Source organism: Biomphalaria glabrata, chromosome 10 (assembly GCF_947242115.1).
Source record: "Biomphalaria glabrata chromosome 10, xgBioGlab47.1, whole genome shotgun sequence".
Taxonomy (NCBI): Eukaryota; Metazoa; Mollusca; class Gastropoda; family Planorbidae; genus Biomphalaria; species Biomphalaria glabrata.
Window position 1 is genome coordinate 27,035,141 of NC_074720.1, and position 19,630 is coordinate 27,054,770.

At 39.1% G+C, this 19,630-nt stretch overlaps 1 protein-coding gene across 2 annotated transcripts; it reads right to left on the reverse strand.

Moving 5' to 3' along the window:
• Positions 1 to 229: 229 nt before the first annotated feature.
• On the reverse strand, positions 230 to 15,976 carry LOC106064784 (uncharacterized). Of its 2 annotated transcripts, none has more exons than XM_056045368.1 (5): positions 15,619 to 15,976; positions 9,576 to 9,703; positions 5,691 to 5,760; positions 3,224 to 3,347; positions 230 to 1,672 (listed from the first exon to the last, which is right to left on the reverse strand). In XM_056045368.1, the coding sequence occupies exons 1-5, from the start codon at positions 15,814 to 15,816 to the stop codon at positions 1,422 to 1,424; spliced, it is 771 nt and encodes a 256-aa protein (XP_055901343.1). In that variant the 5' UTR covers positions 15,817 to 15,976; the 3' UTR covers positions 230 to 1,421. The 2 variants fall into 2 exon arrangements, with proteins under 2 accessions (XP_055901343.1, XP_055901345.1); XM_056045370.1 differs by lacking the exon at positions 15,619 to 15,976 and adding an exon at positions 11,674 to 11,824.
• Between the last annotated feature and the right edge of the window lie 3,654 nt (positions 15,977 to 19,630).

The window sequence follows — 19,630 nt, forward strand, 5'->3', positions numbered from 1 at the left end:
ATGAATTCTGTCACGACACCAACTATCCACTTTTCTCTCTTGTCTTTGAAGTCACACTTTCTCATTTTAAACCATTCGAGCTGTTCAAACCATTCCAGTTGTTCTCTCTTGTACTGTAAAGCTTCTTTGAAATGTTAGTAAGTAAACATAAAACCCGAGATAGGAGTTTTACAAAACTTAGACAAGTATCAATGTACGGTATTTAACAAAATGAAAAAAAAAGAATTGCTTTGAATACAACATGAACATTTTATTCAAGAAGAGATACAGACTATTTGCTGGTCCAGTGATTTTAAAATAAATGCAATTAAGAGCTGAAGAAATGGTTAACAAATTGATTGTTAACAATTGAACTCTTAAACTCCATAATGTAAAGGTTACATAAAGCTCAGCAGACTGATTACTAAGTTCTTGGTTATTTCTTTGATAGAGTCTACTATTAAACCAAAGATTAAATCAGTAACCCAAAGAAATTGACGTTCTTGCCTACCATGATTATTTAGGTTACACTTTTTTTCTTTTTTTTTTTTTGGGGGGGGGGGAGGGAGGGTGTTAGACCGAGACCAATCGTTACATAAGGCCTCAACTCTGACAAGCGACGTCGCAACCCGTGGGCAGTAGCTCGTTTGCCAAATGGTACAGACTTGTGACGTGGCAATGAGCTTTTGGTCATTACTGCTTCAAGTTGCTACGTTGCAGGTCAAGGTTCATGGCGATTTGTCTTGCATTTATAGAGAAATAGAAATAGATGTATAATGTATACAGTGAACAGTTCCCTGTGTTTTTAAAGCATTTCATTGTCTAACGTGGTAGACTTCATGGTCAAAAAGCATGTATGTGTGGGTGTGTGAAGGGGATGTATGTGTGGGTGTGTGAAGGGGATATATGTGTGAGTGTGTGAAGGGGTTTTATTTTGTTTATCGTCTTGGGCGCAATATGTCTTTCTGAGAAAGCGAGGCTTCGAAATGAAGTCACCTATCTGTCTATCTTATGAATGTTTCTTTCTGTGACCTTTTTCGTTATTAAGAATGCATCTTCCTGTTAATGGAATGGTTGGACACATTGGTATAGCTCTGTAAATAAATTTACTTTATTTGTAAACCAAACTCACTGTGATTCACAGATTACATTCTTTCAGTATTAAGTTGTTCTACCCAGTGTTGTTTTTGAGTATTTGATTGGAATTTATAAAGCTCTTAAACAAATGCAATCAGATGTTCGACTGCTTGTAACTGTACTTTCTACAAAACTATTTATCTACCTAGCACACACTGCTCAACCACACACTGCTCAACCACACACTGCTCAACCACACACTGCTCAACCACACACTGCTCAACCACACACTGCTCAACCACACACTGCTCAACCACACACTGCTCAACCCTCTAATCAAGCCTAATCACTGATTTTCTTTGTCGCTAGCCTCTCGTGGTAACGGAGAAGTACAGACAATTAGTGCTGTTGTCCAGTAGACCCGGGTTCAAGTCTGTGTCCTCTGTAATCACGTGACATAGATTTTGACTGCTGACGAAGCTGACTCCAAGACACAGTGGGCAGTTTAAACACAGCAGACTACAGCCTGTATGGCTGTACGTGTTGCGGTAGGTCACCTGATGTTGACCGTTATAACAAAAGTTACCAGCTAGTTCAAGAGAAGCAAAACTAGACACTGAAATGAACAAAAAAAATAATTTTAAACTAATCTGTCATTGATAACACTAAATAGCAAATAGTAAGGTGAAATTGGCAGGACCGTAGGGGCAGATAGCTGTTACAATGCTAGGACAGTTCCGTACTATGTCACCAAATGTCCAATAGCCATTTGTCCCTACATTAGAGTCTAAATCAAGCACAAGGTACACCGAGTGATTCAAGTGTAGATAATTCTTTTATAATTTTCAATGTAAATAAGCTATAAAGAGTTTGAAATTTATCGATCCCTTTCCAAACTTTAATAACATGACAGATCGCAAGCCTGCAAACTTTAATAAATGATATACTATACGGCAGTGAGTCATGTATACAAAGCAAGAAAGAAAATTTAATTGAAATTCATTTCTCTTGCTCTGCCTTCGGAGGATACTGGAAATCCCCTGACAAGAAAGAGAGCAACATTGGGATACTTGTTGAACGGGTCTTCCCATCTTCTTTACAATTCCCAGATAACCTCCCTTGCACTGGTCATGGCCGCCGGTTGGAGGACAGTTGTAAAACATCCTTTATGGACAAGAAGCGATGGGCTCACTGGTCGTCCCACTTCCAATATGTGGATGTAAGGAAACGTGATTTCAACCACGTAAAAAGGTGTTCTGCGAGATGGACCCTGGTCAGTCTACGACTGAAAGAGGCCAAAAAGATCGCAGGCCTCAATACTTCTTTATCATGATGCAGGCCTCAATACTTCTTTATCATGATGCAGGCCTCAATACTTCTTTATCATGATGCAGGCCTCAATACTTCTTTATCATGATGCAGGCCTCAATACTTCTTTATCATGATGCAGGCCTCAATACTTCTTTATCATGATGCAGGCCTCAATACTTCTTTATCATGATGCAGGCCTCAATACTTCTTTATCATGATGCAGGCCTCAATACTTCTTTATCATGATGCAGGCCTGCTAATTGACTACCACCAGCTTGAATTGTGATGAAAAGGTTGGTGTGTGTGTGAAATCCCATAAGTATAAAACAGGCCATGCTACAGTTTAAAAAGGTATAAAATAGATCATGCTACAGATATAGTTCAACCTTATTTTCTCTGTGCAGTGGCTGAGTGGTAAAGTGCTTGGCTTCCAAACCGGGGTTCTTAGGTTCGAATCCTGGTCAAGACTGGGATTTTTAATTTCGAGATCTTTAGGGTGCATCTGAGTCTATCCAGCTCTAATGGGGGTACCTGAAATTATTCTGGGAAAAGTAAAGGTGGTCAATCTTTGTTCTGGCCACACGACACCCTCTTCAAGCGTTGGCTACAGAAACAGAATACCTTTACATCTTCAGCCTATAGATTGATGAGGTAAGAAGTGGTGACGGTAGATCTCGTTTTCGTTATAGCATAAATACGATTTGAGAACGAAACATAATGTATCAGTAACAACAAAAACGACAACTACATCAACAGGAACAACTCTAAGTACTAAGTACAATCACAGCAACACCAACTAGAACAATAGTTACAACTACAATATCAACAGCAACTTGTACACCAACCAATGACTTACTGCTGGCACTTGGACATAGACCAAGAACTGAAGACAATGTTGGAGGAGCCATTACGGTCATGACGTAGCCGGTCTCATTAGCTGGATAGGACTGACCAACGTAAGGACCGAAGTAAGACACTAACTGTGGGTAATGATAAACAAAAGATTACTGTCTTACTAGAGTGTAGGTGAGCACTCCTCGCGAATGGTGAACACTGGGAAGAAAAGTGTTCTACAAAAACTATCGAGTGTCTAATTAGTTCAAAGAGAAGTGTAAACAGGAAGTGTATTGACGCATCGCCTGATCCAAGCTTCTAGTTTATACACAGAAAGGGAAATGATTCGTTTTTTAAAAAACATTTTGTAGAGCCTAGAGGAGACAAACTTATTTTAAGATCTGTCATCAGTTCATTCAGTTCATACGTTTTAAGCATTCTTCACTTCAGAAACACATTCTCCTGACAACTAAAGCTCTCCTGACATCTAAAGCTCTCCTGACATTTACAGCTCTCTTGACATCTAAAGCTCTCCTGTCATCTAAAGCTCTCCTGATCTCTAAAGCTCTCCTGAACTCTAAAGCTCTCCTGACATCTAAAGCTCTCCTGACATCTACTGCTCTCCTGACATCTAAAGCTCTCCTGACATCTAAAGCCCCCTGACATCTACAGCTCTCCTGACATCTACAGCTCTCCTGACATCTACAGCTCTCCTGACATCTAAAGCTCTCCTGACATCTAAAGCTCTCTTGACATCTGAAGCTTATTACTCATCCAATTCAAAATGTCAAAGTATATGAAATAAAGTGACGTGGGGGGGGGGCAATGGCCGATCCTGAAGTGTGAGTGACACTCGAGATACAGGTAGTGTAAGTAGATCTTTATTAGGCGTATTTATTGTGATATTATTTGAGTGTTCATCGAGACCTCTTGTAGTTGTGGCCTGTTTCGGTCAGAAAGATGCCAACAGAACGATGGTTTAACACTCTTTAGATATTCGACCGTTTCTAATCATTTTATTAACCATTTGAATAATGTTTTTACTTTTAAAAAAATTTCTAATATGAATGTATAGGCCCTAACTACATTGCACATACAACCGTTTTGTTACATTAAAACAAAAGATGTCCCATAGATTTAGATAAGGCTTTGAGGGTCGCCGCAGCAAAATATGTCTTAGAAAAATAATATTTACAAAATAAATTCGTTTATATGTGATTAATTTTGTTAAATACACCTGTTTTTATTGTAGCTTCGTTTCAAAGCTCTGATTTTAAAAAAAAACTTCGGAAGAGGGGAAACCTTAAGTAAACCAATGAAATTCTGCTCTAAATTTTTTGTATTTTTAGGAAGTATATTGTGAGTTATAGTCTTAAAGCTATTTATACAATAGAAAGATCTCAGATTGAGTAAAGGTTGGGAAAAGGCGACTAGGAAAAACTCAGAACTCCTCTGATATACTTAAAAATTTCTCATGAATCTAAATTTTCCAAAACAAAGTCTTTTTTTTAATAATTATGACAACTCTGTCGCCATTTTTGGCTATGCTGTTTTAAAACGTCATGTTTTCGTCTGGAAAAGGAACGGACGGTAGAGTGAAAACGATTAATTATGTAAGAGTGATGGTTTTGTAAAAAAAAATTGTCATTTCTTAACTAAAATACAAACGAAAAATGTATTGGTCAATCCAGTTGAGGGGGGGGGGGCATTGCATCCATGTCCCCTCCCATATGGTACCACCCTCTTTCATTTTATATTTACTAATGATTTAATTTGAAATTAGAGTGTGGTGCGACAAAATATACAAATGAGTTCACATATCAATTAGTAGCACACATTATATAGATATTCAACAAATTTTGTTCACAAACTATGAGGTCTACATAAATATTGAACCGCCCTCCCCACTCAACTAATTTTGTTTTCAAACTATGACTTCTAAATACTAATTGGATCACTTTTGGGTGGGCAGGGCTGTAAATGTAATAGCCCCCCCCCGCCTTATATACATATGTAACTAATTAAATTAACAAACTGTGATTTCTAAAAAAAAAAAAAATTCGACCGGTCTCCCACAGTCCAAGGATTAGGGTCGGAGGGGGCGGGGGTTGATGCAATAGCCCACCCCCACACCAGCAAATCGGCCAATATACTAGAGGGGGGCGACACAGTCAAAAAATAGGTTACAATATAAATAATTAGTATATATTATTAACATAAGTAATGAATTCGCAAACCATTTGAGTGATTTTTGTACCAAGATTCGTCCCTACCACCCCAACACCCCATCCCGGATCCGCAAGTGAGTGAGAGTGGCTCAGTCCCATCAACAAGTGTCAGTAATTTAGTGCATGTTTAATTTGTATTTGCACAACAAACAAATCAACAGCTGGTGTTCTCACTCTGTATGTAGATGTAATTAATGAGTGAATTTATTTTAATTAATTAAAACACAATCTTAAAACAAAATGAGTTAAGTTTTATGTTACCTGTTGCACGCCATTGGTTGAAGAGTTACATATGCGCTGCCAGCAAGCCACAACATACGGCTTGATGTTACTGACAAAAGAGAACAAATGGAGCGATTAGCTAGGGCAATGTCTTCGATTCCGAAGTTTAACCCCTTCGTATACGAAGTCACAATTTTGTTCCGAAAAACTATTAAGATAAGTGCAGTATTTCAGTTGACTACACAAACCCAGTTGAGACCTGCAGAGTTTCCACATAGGATACAAACCCAGTTGAGACCTGCAGAGTTTCCACATAGGATACAAACCCAGTTGAGACCTGCAGAGTTTCCACATAGGATACAAACCCAGTTGAGACCTGCAGAGTTTCCACATAGGATACAAACCCAGTTGAGACCTGTAGAGTTTCCACATAGGATACAAACCCAGTTGAGACCTGTAGAGTTTCCACATAGGATACAAACCCAGTTGAGACCTGTAGAGTTTCCACATAGGATACAAACCCAGCTGAGACCTGCAGAGTCTCCACATAGGATACAAACCCAGTTGAGACCTGTAGAGTTTCCACATAGGATACAAACCCAGCTGAGACCTGCAGAGTTTCCACATAGGATACAAAACCAGCTGAGACCTGCAGAGTTTCCACATAGGATACAAACCCAGCTGAGACCTGCAGAGTTTCCACATAGGATACAAACCCAGCTGAGACCTGCAGAGTTTCCACAAAGGATACAAACCCAGCTGAGACCTGCAGAGTTTCCACATAGGATACAAACCCAGCTGAGACCTGCAGAGTTTCCACATAGGATACAAACCCAGCTGCGACCTGCAGAGTTTCCACATAGGATACAAACCCAGCTGAGACCTGCAGAGTTTCCACATAGGATACAAACCCAGCTGAGACCTGCAGAGTTTCCACATAGGATACAAACCCAGCTGAGACCTGCAGAGTTTCCACATAGGATACAAACCCAGCTGAGACCTGCAGAGTTTCCACATAGGATACAAACCCAGCTGAGACCTGCAGAGTTTCCACATAGGATACAAACCCAGTTGAGACCTGCAGAGTTTCCACATAGGATACAAACCCAGCTGAGACCTGCAGAGTTTCCACATAGGATACAAACCCAGCTGAGACCTGCAGAGTTTCCACATAGGATACAAACCCAGCTGAGACCTGCAGAGTTTCCATAAAGGATACAAACCCAGCTGAGACCTGCAGAGTTTCCACATAGGATACAAACCCAGCTGAGATCTGCAGAGTTTCCACATAGGATACAAACCCAGCTGAGACCTGCAGAGTTTCCACATAGGATACAAACCCAGCTGAGACCTGCAGAGTTTCCACATAGGATACAAACCCAGTTGAGACCTGCAGAGTTTCCACATAGGATACAAACCCGGTTGAGACCTGCAGAGTTTCCACAAAGGATACAAACCCAGCTGAGACCTGCAGAGTTTCCACATAGGATACAAACCCAGCTGAGACCTGCAGAGTTTCCACATAGGATACAAACCCAGCTGCGACCTGCAGAGTTATAACATAGGATACAAACCCAGCTGAGACCTGCAGAGTTTCCACATAGGATACAAACCCAGCTGAGACCTGCAGAGTTTCCACATAGGATACAAACCCAGCTGAGACCTGCAGAGTTTCCACATAGGATACAAACCCAGCTGAGACCTGCAGAGTTTCCACATAGGATACAAACCCAGCTGAGACCTGCAGAGTTTCCACATAGGATACAAACCCAGCTGAGACCTGCAGAGTTTCCACATAGGATACAAACCCAGTTGAGACCTGCAGAGTTTCCACATAGGATACAAACCCAGCTGAGACCTGCAGAGTTTCCACATAGGATACAAACCCAGCTGAGACCTGCAGAGTTTCCACATAGGATACAAACCCAGCTGAGACCTGCAGAGTTTCCACATAGGATACAAACCCAGTTGAGACCTGCAGAGTTTCCATAAAGGATACAAACCCAGCTGCGACCTGCAGAGTTTTCACATAGGATACAAACCCAGCTGAGACCTGCAGAGTTTCCACATAGGATACAAACCCAGCTGAGACCTGCAGAGTTTCCACATAGGATACAAACCCAGCTGAGACCTGCAGAGTTTCCACATAGGATACAAACCCAGCTGAGACCTGCAGAGTTTCCACAAAGGATACAAACCCAGCTGAGACCTGCAGAGTTTCCACATAGGATACAAACCCAGCTGAGACCTGCAGAGTTTCCACATAGGATACAAACCCAGCTGCGACCTGCAGAGTTATAACATAGGATACAAACCCAGCTGAGACCTGCAGAGTTTCCACATAGGATACAAACCCAGCTGAGACCTGCAGAGTTTCCACATAGGATACAAACCCAGCTGAGACCTGCAGAGTTTCCACATAGGATACAAACCCAGCTGAGACCTGCAGAGTTTCCACATAGGATACAAACCCAGCTGAGACCTGCAGAGTTTCCACATAGGATACAAACCCAGCTGAGACCTGCAGAGTTTCCACATAGGATACAAACCCAGTTGAGACCTGCAGAGTTTCCACATAGGATACAAACCCAGCTGAGACCTGCAGAGTTTCCACATAGGATACAAACCCAGCTGAGACCTGCAGAGTTTCCACATAGGATACAAACCCAGCTGAGACCTGCAGAGTTTCCACATAGGATACAAACCCAGTTGAGACCTGCAGAGTTTCCATAAAGGATACAAACCCAGCTGCGACCTGCAGAGTTTTCACATAGGATACAAACCCAGCTGAGACCTGCAGAGTTTCCACATAGGATACAAACCCAGCTGAGACCTGCAGAGTTTCCACATAGGATACAAACCCAGCTGAGACCTGCAGAGTTTCCACATAGGATACAAACCCAGCTGAGACCTGCAGAGTTTCCACATAGGATACAAACCCAGCTGAGACCTGCAGAGTTTCCACATAGGATACAAACCCAGCTGAGACCTGCAGAGTTTCCACATAGGATACAAACCCAGCTGAGACCTGCAGAGTTTCCACATAGGATACAAACCCAGCTGAGACCTGCAGAGTTTCCACATCGGATACAAACCCAGCTGAGACCTGCAGAGTTTCCACATAGGATACAAACCCAGCTGAGACCTGCAGAGTTTCCACATAGGATACAAACCCAGCTGAGACCTGCAGAGTTTCCACATAGGATACAAACCCAGCTGAGACCTGCAGAGTTTCCACAAAGGATACAAACCCAGCTGAGATCTGCAGAGTTTCCACATAGGATACAAACCCAGCTGAGACCTGCAGAGTTTCCACATAGGATACAAACCCAGCTGAGACCTGCAGAGTTTCCACATAGGATACAAACCAAGCTGAGACCTGCAGAGTTTCCACATAGGATACAAACGAAGCCGTTGTAGAAGCAAAGTGCAGTTCAATGTGCACACAAAAACAAACTATAATTAAAACTACAGACAAACAATTAGAAAGGTTTTATAGAGAATGCATGAAAATATATCGAACAGAAAAAAAACACATCAAAAGTTTAGCTTTTCAGAAATTACTGAGTTATTATTATTATTGCTTTTTTATCGCACATCTGAAAATTAGTAGCCTGTTGAGTGGTTGAAATATGGACTCAGGTTGAAATACTTTTTAGTTATATGGAGAAGTATCTAGCAGAAAGTTTCCACGCTATCTTTGAGCACTCAGTTCCAAAAATCAAATGAAAAACTCTTGTTAAAAAGCCAGGGGTTTTAAACCATACAGTAAAATATTTAGCAGCAGCGTTATTATTGTGTAATAGATAGATAGATAGATAGATAGATAGATAGATAGATAAATTGATTGATTGATTGATTGATCGTTAGCTAGAGAGAGAGAGAGAGAGAGAGAGAGAGAGAGAGAGAGAGAGTTGTACTTACTTAAACAGTCCGTAAAGAGTAACATTAAGACACAGGTCTGCAGGTGTTGAAGATAAATTTTTATTACATGTCGTGCTGATCAACTGAAACATGCTCGGTGTTTGTCTTGCAATTGTCACACCATCAACCTAGAGACATTGTTAAGAAACTCAAGCTTAAAATGTCTCACAAGAAACTAGAACTTGGAATGGGCTACCTGAATCATCCAGGAAAACCAACGACTTTGCAGAGTTTAAGTCATTGACTAGACTTTCAGTAGACTGACCTAGGGACACGCGTAGGACATAATTATCTTTTGTAAGTAACCTCTACATTGTATAAAATATGTCTCTAGGCTTTTCCATGTTACTTTATTTATCTCTTAAAATCATTCTATTTCAGTTACATTCATGACAAAGGTATCACCTGGGCAGTGAAGCTGTGAGTCTCAAGATTTGAAGCAAGAAGAGTGGCCAGTGTGAAGGGGCGCCGAACCAACAAGAAGCTGAGAGAAGAAGCAGGCCTATTTGCAACTGACCAAACCCACCCATGTGGCCGGCTTTTCAAAGCGAGGATTGGACTTTACAGTCATCTTCGAGTCCATAGGAAATGAGAAATGTGCTCATCTTCGACCACGAAGGCGGAGCTATACACACACACACACACATATACATACATACATACATACATACATACATACATACATACATACATACATACATACATACATACATACATATAACGAAAAGGCATGCAACTGAACACAGTTTAACAGGAAATAAAGACAGGTGTTTATTCAGTAGGACAAACACATAACATGATGATTCCTCCTTCAGCTTCCTAAGAGTCTTACTACTACTACTACGTCCCGAAAAGAAACATGTTCACGGCTGGTCAGTGCAGGTGGAGGTCGGTCAGTGGGAGTCACAGATTGAATGGAGCGTGCTCCCCACAAAGCCATCCACACTGCTCTCTGCATGTGCCGCTTTCTCCTTCTCCAGTTGATCTGCCTTCGGTTAAGGGGACGTCGTTTTCGTTGTCTGGCCTTTCTCTCAGTCAGCACCGACGGCAGCTTCATGGCAGGAAGAGAGGCAGTAGATGTCATGGCGGTGGTCATCAAGACCATTGGTCTTACACGTTGCTCCAGCACATTTCCTCGATGCACCATAGGCCCCCAGGAGGCCAGGTTGTCAAACACGGCATAATCTTCAAGCGTGTCCGAAAGACATGTCTGTGGGGCACGTGGGCAACGTCCTATGTGCACAAGTCCATCTGCTGCACCACCATCAGCGCCTCTCTTGCTGCTACTGGTATCAGAACAAACGTCGGTTTGGTCAAGACTTTGTTGGCATGTCTTTCGGTGATCATACTCTCCCCTCGAGGCGGCCCCGTCAGCACAGTTCTTATTGAACGTCTGGGTGCAGGTAGGAATCACGATGACATGATCAGATCTGTGCTCAGCGCTGTCACAACAAATGTCAGGATTCTTGTCGTAGGAGCCAAGCTTGCACGGCTCGCTATTACAGTCATAGACAACACCACCATTAACGGCGTCTCCGTTGAGTAGCGGATTGTTTATACCTGTCGACATGGTAGCTATCTGGTCATCGTTCTTGTTCATCACGGTATCAAACGTTTCATCAGTCTTGTTCAGTGAGGTAATGGTACCTTTCTGTTTAATCATGGTACAGATCTGTTTGTTGACCTCTTTCAGCACGGCACTCATGACCTCTCTGATATCTGGTTCTACCTCAAACAGGTAGGTCTCGGGATCCTCCCCTTCATCAACCAGGTTCTGTCTAAGACTGGCTCTCATCTTCTCTTTGTCACAGAAGATCTTCAGCTCCCTGGCTCGGAGCTCCTCTTTTAACTGTTTACAGCTAAGTTCATCTAGCTTCCTAAGCGTTGTCATTCTTATCATTCTGTTGCAACTGTAGTGTAGGCACTCAACGAAAAGGCATGCAACTGAACCCAGTTTAACAGGAAATAAAGACAGGTGTTTATTCAATAGGACAAACACATAACATGATGATTCATCCTTCAGCTTCCTCAGAGTCTTACTACTAAGTATACCAGTCCTTTGCTACTTAAACCGAATGTGGACCAACGACAGCCTTACCCGCTTCGCTCCAGGTCCATACTACAACCTTCAGGCAGCACAAAAGTTGGCCTCTTAGTTTCCCAAACATTCAGACTCTTCACAATCCCTGATGCACTGTTATTCTCTCTATCCTAGTATCTTCCTGTTTACGTTCACTAGTGCGCTAGTGCGCACCTCAAGCACTGATGCAAGGCAGGGTTACAACACTATATATATATATATATATATATATATATATATATATATATATATATATATATATATATATATATATATACTAGCCTGACATTACCCGCGGCCTGCGGGTCTAAGTTTGTGTTTACTAATCTAGTGAATTGGATTTAGATGTATGTTAAACTTAGCTAATGATCCTTTCAAGTTTTTTCTCTTTCGCTACGAAAATAAAATTAGTTTTGCGAAAATGGCTTTACCCGAAGCCGATACAGTCATATCTATTAAAAACGAAAAGAGCGATAGCTTTGTTAAATGAATGGGATTATAAAGTGAACAATTAAACGAAATAATTTTTAGTACGTGATTCATGAATGAATACAGATCTAGGCCTATCTCAACTCGGCTTCGCAGCTTTCGTAACGAATTTAGCTTTAGAAAACCAAATTTGAATGTTTATTTGATCAAAATATGAAATGAATGGACTTTAATTAATATGTTTATGTGTTAAAGTATAAAACTATCTGTGCGAAGAGAAGTTTTATCATCTTAGAGTTGAATTAGAGTTTTAGATCTAGGGATGGGATTATAAAGTAAACAATTAAACGAATGAATTTTTAGTACGCGATTCATTATGGTATTGTCTAATGAAAGAATGACGAAATAATAATGTAATAAGTAAAGCGAATGTGTCAATGTAAAAATAGTGTGAATGAAGCTATCAAATAAAAATAGCTAATAGGCTTAAATCCATTTTTTCAAATTAAAACATTTGCTTGTAGGCCTACATATATTTGATTACAATTTGAGATGAATAGACTTAATTTTGTATGTTCATGTGTTAAAGTATAAAGTAAATCTTGAGGTAGACATAGATCTAAATCACCACTAATCTAGAGTTACAAATTGGCTTTTATAGAGTTCATTCTGTGTTGCGCATGCGTGACCTTTTTTAGTGAATGAATATAGGCCTATCTCAACACGGCTACGCAACTTTAGCGAACAGCGAACGAATGTATTAAAAATGCTTTAGAAAATCAAATTTGAATGTTAAATTGATTAAAATATCAAATGAATGGACAATAATTAGTATGTTTATGTGTCAAAGCATAAAACTATCTTTGCGAAAAGAAGTTTTATCATCTTAGAGTTCAATAAGAGTTTTAGACCTAGACCTAGGAATAGACTCAGTAGAGAGATGTGTTAATGTGTAACCAATTGGTAATGTATAATGAAAGAATGTTCGCCAGGAAATCTGTAGTCACAGATATCAGGAACTAATTTATGTAAAAAATGCTTTTGAAACACAAAATTGAAGGTTAATTTTATTACATAATGAAATCAATGGATCTTCTTTTGTATTTTCATGTGTCAAAGTAAAAAACTATGTGCGCAAAGTGTATTTCTTAAAATTAGATCTAGGTCTAAATCCTTTCGATCTTTTCTCATGTCAACATTGTTAACCATGGGCTAGATCCATAAAATACTATAGCTGTAATAGAGTCGGACAACTTTTTTTTTTGAGGGTCTTAAGTTTGTTTTAGGGCTACAATACATACACTACGGTCTAAGTTAGTACCCAAGGAACATTCCTGCCTAGTTTTATCAAGATTGGTCAAGCGGTTTTGATGTATATAAGTAACATACATACATACATCTCACATTCTACTTTATAATATAGATCACCGGGCAGTCATTTTAGTTTTCCTGAGGAATTCTTTTATCTCTAACTAAAGTAAGTATTAGTACTGAGAAAAAAATATTACAAAAAATAAGCTCAAATGTCCATGAAATTGTATCGGCTTGCTCAGTACTTTATTGAGTAGTCAAATACTAACATTATTTCTATTGATACGTTCAAGTGTAAAGAACTGCTTCACGTGACAACATTTGAAATCTGGCCTCGACTGTCTATGACTTGAAGGGGGGGATATTGCACTGAATGGCAGAAACCGCGTTGGATACAGAATGAAGAGGTTTGGGTTCAACTACCGATGTGAAAACTGTAGCTGAGCGACTGGAATCATCGCCAATGGTGTTCACAAACAAATGTCCCGTAGCGGATTGAACAGAAGAACATATACTGAGCGCCTAAAGGCAGCACGGAAAACCAACACTTTTAGATACCCCCTCCCCCCCACCGGTCCACAAATGAGATTGGACCAAAAGCGCTCTGAGCATGCTATAAGCATGAAAGTAGCGCTATATAAAAGCTATAAATATATAATATAAGAAATAATAAATAGATACCAAATATCTACTCTAGAAACTTTTATTTACATGCCATTAATTCCTTTAAAACTATATTTCTATCATCTTCTGATTTTTTTTTTTTTTTGACATAGGATTTCAATTCTATAAGTGTCTAATTTATTTAGACTTATATCCGATTTAAATAAATATAGATCTGCTTTCGTTTTATTGGTACACATGTTGAAATGAGTGTATAAATAGAAAGTAGAAATCAAAGATAATAAGATATGCGAAGTTAATATCATCATATTGTCTAGAGTCGCTCTAAGTTTAATAATCTCTTGCCAGTCCAAAGAAATCCTATTGAGTTGACTACAACAAAAACGTTGTACAGAACTTCTAACATGATAACATTTGGTTGTAGTTTTAACAAATTCAGATCGTCAAATTTTTGTCAGGTTATAATTAGTTGAGGACTCAATCTTTTGTCACATGTTAGAGACGTATTTAACTTAGTGATGCACTATAGATGGCGGACTTTCACATGTAATGATGTCATCTATAGTGGGGGCTTAGTTTGTTGATATAGTATCTTATTCAGTTGGTATTTGGACTTCAAGGTGACATCAAGTAGCGACAAAGACTCGACTGTGCATTAAACTTGTTCAAGGATCTGAACTTTCTCTTTGTACTTGTAGAATGTTGCACTTATCGAACTAGCATTAGCTGAGATACGCCTGTACAAGATAGTCAAACACCTCCATAGTAACTGTCGAATTCAAACAAATCTCTATAATAGCAAAACCCATTACACATAACATTACTCTAGCATTAAGATAGTAAGCATTGTTACTAATCTTATATCAACTCACTCTGTCTGTCTGTCTGTCTGTCTGTCTGGTAAAACGTTTGTACACATTATTTTTCCCACACCCAATCTCGGATCAAGCTGAAATTTTGTTGAATTATTTCTTTTAACTGACAACACAAAAATCAATTTAAAAACATTAACCAATTGGTTAATCAACTTTTGGTCTTTTGGTAATTAATTATTTTGTTTGGTATCGAACAAAGGGGAAGAAATTGTACTTACTAATGAAGTGGTATACATTGAATCAGTCCCCTTGTATACTTTGTACCGCTTTAACCCGGGCATGCTACCCTGCCTCATAGTGGCGCCCGGATGGAAACGATCGTAAGAGGAAACGATTAGGCTAAAGGGTAGCGAAACAAGACTCCCGTGGTGCCTAAGGGGGTGCGAGATCATCCTCATTGCAAGCTCCCACAACCTTGTCACAATCCAAGCTGTTCCTCAAGGGGCTGTTACATAAATGGCGTGTCCCGCACAGTTAGCCTGGTATAGAAAAGGAAAATGACGGGGGTCTTAGCGTACGCGGTCTCTTGCCGCGAGTCTGACCCACCTGTCAGACAGAACAGTGTACACTGTTCTCATTCAGGCCGGTGAGAGGGAGCTCTTGTTCACTTTTGCTGGCCTAGAGTTCCAAGAGCTGAAGGCTCAACTCTACCTGACAGTTTAAGAAGAAGAAGTACCGCTTTAAAGTTTGAACCAGATTCTTACCCTGACAAAATCTCTCTTACCATAACTCCTGACAGGTTCTTGTTCGCTGACAAAGCCAATGTCCATCCACAGCTTGGTATGTATGTGTTATAACTAAAACAGATCTGGCCTAGTGCACGATCTGCCGTCACATTCTTTGAGTTCAATAGGAACATATTGTCCCCTGACTGTACACCGACATAGAGGCAGAGACTCAAGAGATACGTCAGCCAGCACATCACAGACTGAATCTTTTGGGCTAGGCAAAATGTATGTCACCAACCTTGGTATCATTAAAGAATACAATATGGCAGGATACAGGACACGAAACTTTAATACATAACACAAAATGTAGAAACTGTCTAATACAGTTCACATAAATGTGTCGACATTGAACAAGTCTCCGTCTTGATCTAGTTCAAGAAAAGATAAAAGGACATTTTATAATGATCGTTGATTCTATTGACTAAATGAAAGAGGATAGTGTATTGATTCCATTGGTGAATGATTAGCAGGTTTGACCAATAGGATGAAAGATACTTTTTGTTATGTTCCTTGTGTGTTCAAATAGATTATTTAAGAAGTTTAGGTTAAAAAAAAAGGGTTAATCTTAAATATAATGTTCAACAAAAAGTAATAAGAACTTTGTTAAACACCATGAGTGACGTCATCGAGATCATTTAACTACAGAGATTTGAATCAATAAGTGAATACTACGTTCTGATCACGTCTCTGTCTAATGGTAACTTCTGTCTCGAGACAACAAAGCACGGCCAATGATCACTTGCTGTCTTATGACAAAGTACTTCTGTCTCATAGCAAATCCTTTCTGTCTCATAGCAATCCAATTCTATCTTAATGGCAATCTACTTCTCTCCTATTGCTACTATTATGTGTTGCCAAAAGCTTCTCTCAATTCTTCTCAGCGATTTTCTCTCTAGTTTTGGTTGTTGTTGTTGTTAATTCTTAGAGTATTAGACTACACTTTCGTCCTTATCAAAAGTTTGAATCATTTCTTGTGCCAACTTTTTTTTCCCAATGGAGCTGACATTTTGCACATCAGCTCTTACTGCGTGACAAATACATATTTAAACATCTTAGAAAGACTTCGTTAAATTATTGAATTAATTATACATTTTATTTTTCTCTTGAACTTTTCTCACTAATGTGTATCAGTAATATCCCTTTTGAATATGGCTACCCTACTGCCTAAATATATATCTATAGAATATATATAATAATAATAAGGCTTGTCTTCAAGTCTGAAGATTAGAGAGGAATGCAGTGTTTCCGTGGCTACGCAGCCCCAGCTGTGAACTACATATTTTGCCACATCCAGGGCAAGCATAACCATTGTCCGCCCATGGACGATTTAGATTTTCTTTCGCCTTCTACGTCTGTCCACGACTGCGGATTGGTCTCAAATGTGTATCCCACGACCTTTGTAAATAATGTATTAAATGAATATGTCTAATTTTAGACATGAATTAGTTAACTATTTAAAAATTCTGAAAAATAAAATATAAATTGTTCCGTTTACTAAATTATTTAAACATAAAATAGAAAAAAAAAATTGTAAGCTAGTACGTTAGTCTAGATTTTAAAAACTCTCGATGGTAAATGTGTGCACAACATGAGAACACGAGGCCTACAACTTGATATATACTAATTATAGAGAGAGATAAGATGCTAATACATTTCTACAAGAAGGTTGTTATGTGAACCTATTGACACTAAACTGAGTTGTTTCAAGTTACAGGACTTTAATTTGACTGCAATGTACAATTTAGAAATAGAAGTAGCAAGGGCACGTTACTCTGTTTCGTTCACTTGATGAAATGAGATGTAGAGAGATCTCGAGTTTCTAGCCCACACGTAGACTAGTTGCAAGACTTTATAGCCCGATTGTTTCAAATTAAGAACAACTATTTCAAATATCTGTATGCTCTATTTAACAAATGTGAAGTATTCCTGAACAAGTCCTTCAGAAAGTTTCAAATTACACAATGATTTTACCTTCTCTTCTTGACTCTGTCATCCCAATCATTAGCACATCGAGACGTCACATCAATTAGCACATCGAAACTTCACATCAATTAGCACATCGAGACTTCACATCAATAAGCACATCGAAACTTCACATCAATTAGCACATCGAGACTTCACATCAATTAGCACATCGAAACTTCACATCAATTAGCACATCGAGACTTCACATCAATTAGCACATCGAAACTTCACATCAATTAGCACATCGAAACTTCACATCAATTAGCACATCGAAACTTCACATCAATTAGCACATCGAGACTTCACATCAATTAGCACATCGAAACTTCACATCAATTAGCACATCGAAACTTCACATCAATTAGCACATCGAAACTTCACATCAATTAGCACATCGAGACTTCACATCAATTAGCACATCGAGATGCCCCACATCACAAACATTGAGACATCAAAAACATTAACACATTGGTATACCACATACATTAACACATAGATACATCACAGGTTTATTCTCGATCCGCTGATTTGTCAAATGTTTTGTTTGTTTTAGAACATGTTTTACATTTTTCGGATGTTCCTTCAGAGTCCTGGTTCAAACCTCCCGCAGGAAGACTGAGGATGGGATCGTGCAGGGTTTGAACCCGGACCATCGATAAGTCCGAACGACAGTTCAGTGCACAAACCGCACGACCAGGTAGCGATTTGATTCATAACTTTTTAATAGGCATCGCTCTGTTATAATAGTTGTGTTCTTTTTGATTTTCAAAGTTTGTGTTTATTAAATAATTTTCCTATGATGTAGATTGACATTTCTTCTATACTGTCATTTTTCGGTACAATTTTATTAACAATTACAAGAAGTGACAAGCAAATAGTTTCAGTTGTATCTGAAACATAATTTTTTATTTATATTTTAAAGTTTTCTATAATATATTTTTTTTTGGTGGGGGGGGGGGGCCTAATAAAATATTTCACTTCGACAGAATAACGGTCATAGGTTGCGTCCCATTTTGTTGTCTCTCAGAGAGAAGTCTCCAGTCCAGACAGTGTTCAATCATTAAATCTATAGAATCATTGTTATGAATGCGACAGGATCCAAGACTGGATATTTGATAGAGCAGGTAGTTGATGTGTGCTACTTGTCGAGAGGGTTAAGTTGACACAACGTGCCTGGACTCAATTGTTTTTGGTATTTCTGTTACTTCGTTCTCACACTATATTGACTTAGGATCAATTTATTTGGATCATTGAACTCTATCCAGGCTGGAAATATTTTCATACTAACATGACCTCTGATTAAACTGTATCAAGAAGTGTTTCATGGGAAATCAATCATTGTTGGCATTAGATCTATTTCACGTGTTTGCACTGATGTTAAAAGACATTCAATGGGAAATCCATTGTTCATTCTATCCAACATTACAGAAGGGCTGTTAATCATGTCTCTCTCTCATTGTTAGACATGCTACGCTGTAGTCTGTTGTATCTGTGAGCTGTTGTTACCGTGGGCTGTTGTTACTTTCGGAGAATGTTCCTGTGAGCTGTTGTTACTTTGGGCTTTTGTTACTATGAGCTTTTGTTATTTTGGGCTGTTGTTACTATGGGCTGTTGTTACTATGATCTTGTTACTTGATCACCAGAAACAAAAACACGAAAATGTCACCTGTTATTACTTACCTATGTCACCTGTTATTACTTACCCTATGTCACCTGTTATTACTTACCTATGTCACCTGTTATTACTTACGTATGTCACCTGTTATTACTTACTTATGTCACCTGTTATTACTTACTTATGTCACCTGTTATTACTTACGTATGTCACCTGTTATTACTTACCTATGTCACCTGTTATTACTTACCTATGTCACCTGTTATTACTTACCTATGTCACCTGTTATTACTTACCTATGTCACCTGTTATTACTTACCCTATGTCACCTGTTATTACTTACCCTATGTCACCTGTTATTACTTACCTATGTCACCTGTTATTACTTACCCTATGTCACCTGTTATTACTTACCCTATGTCACCTGT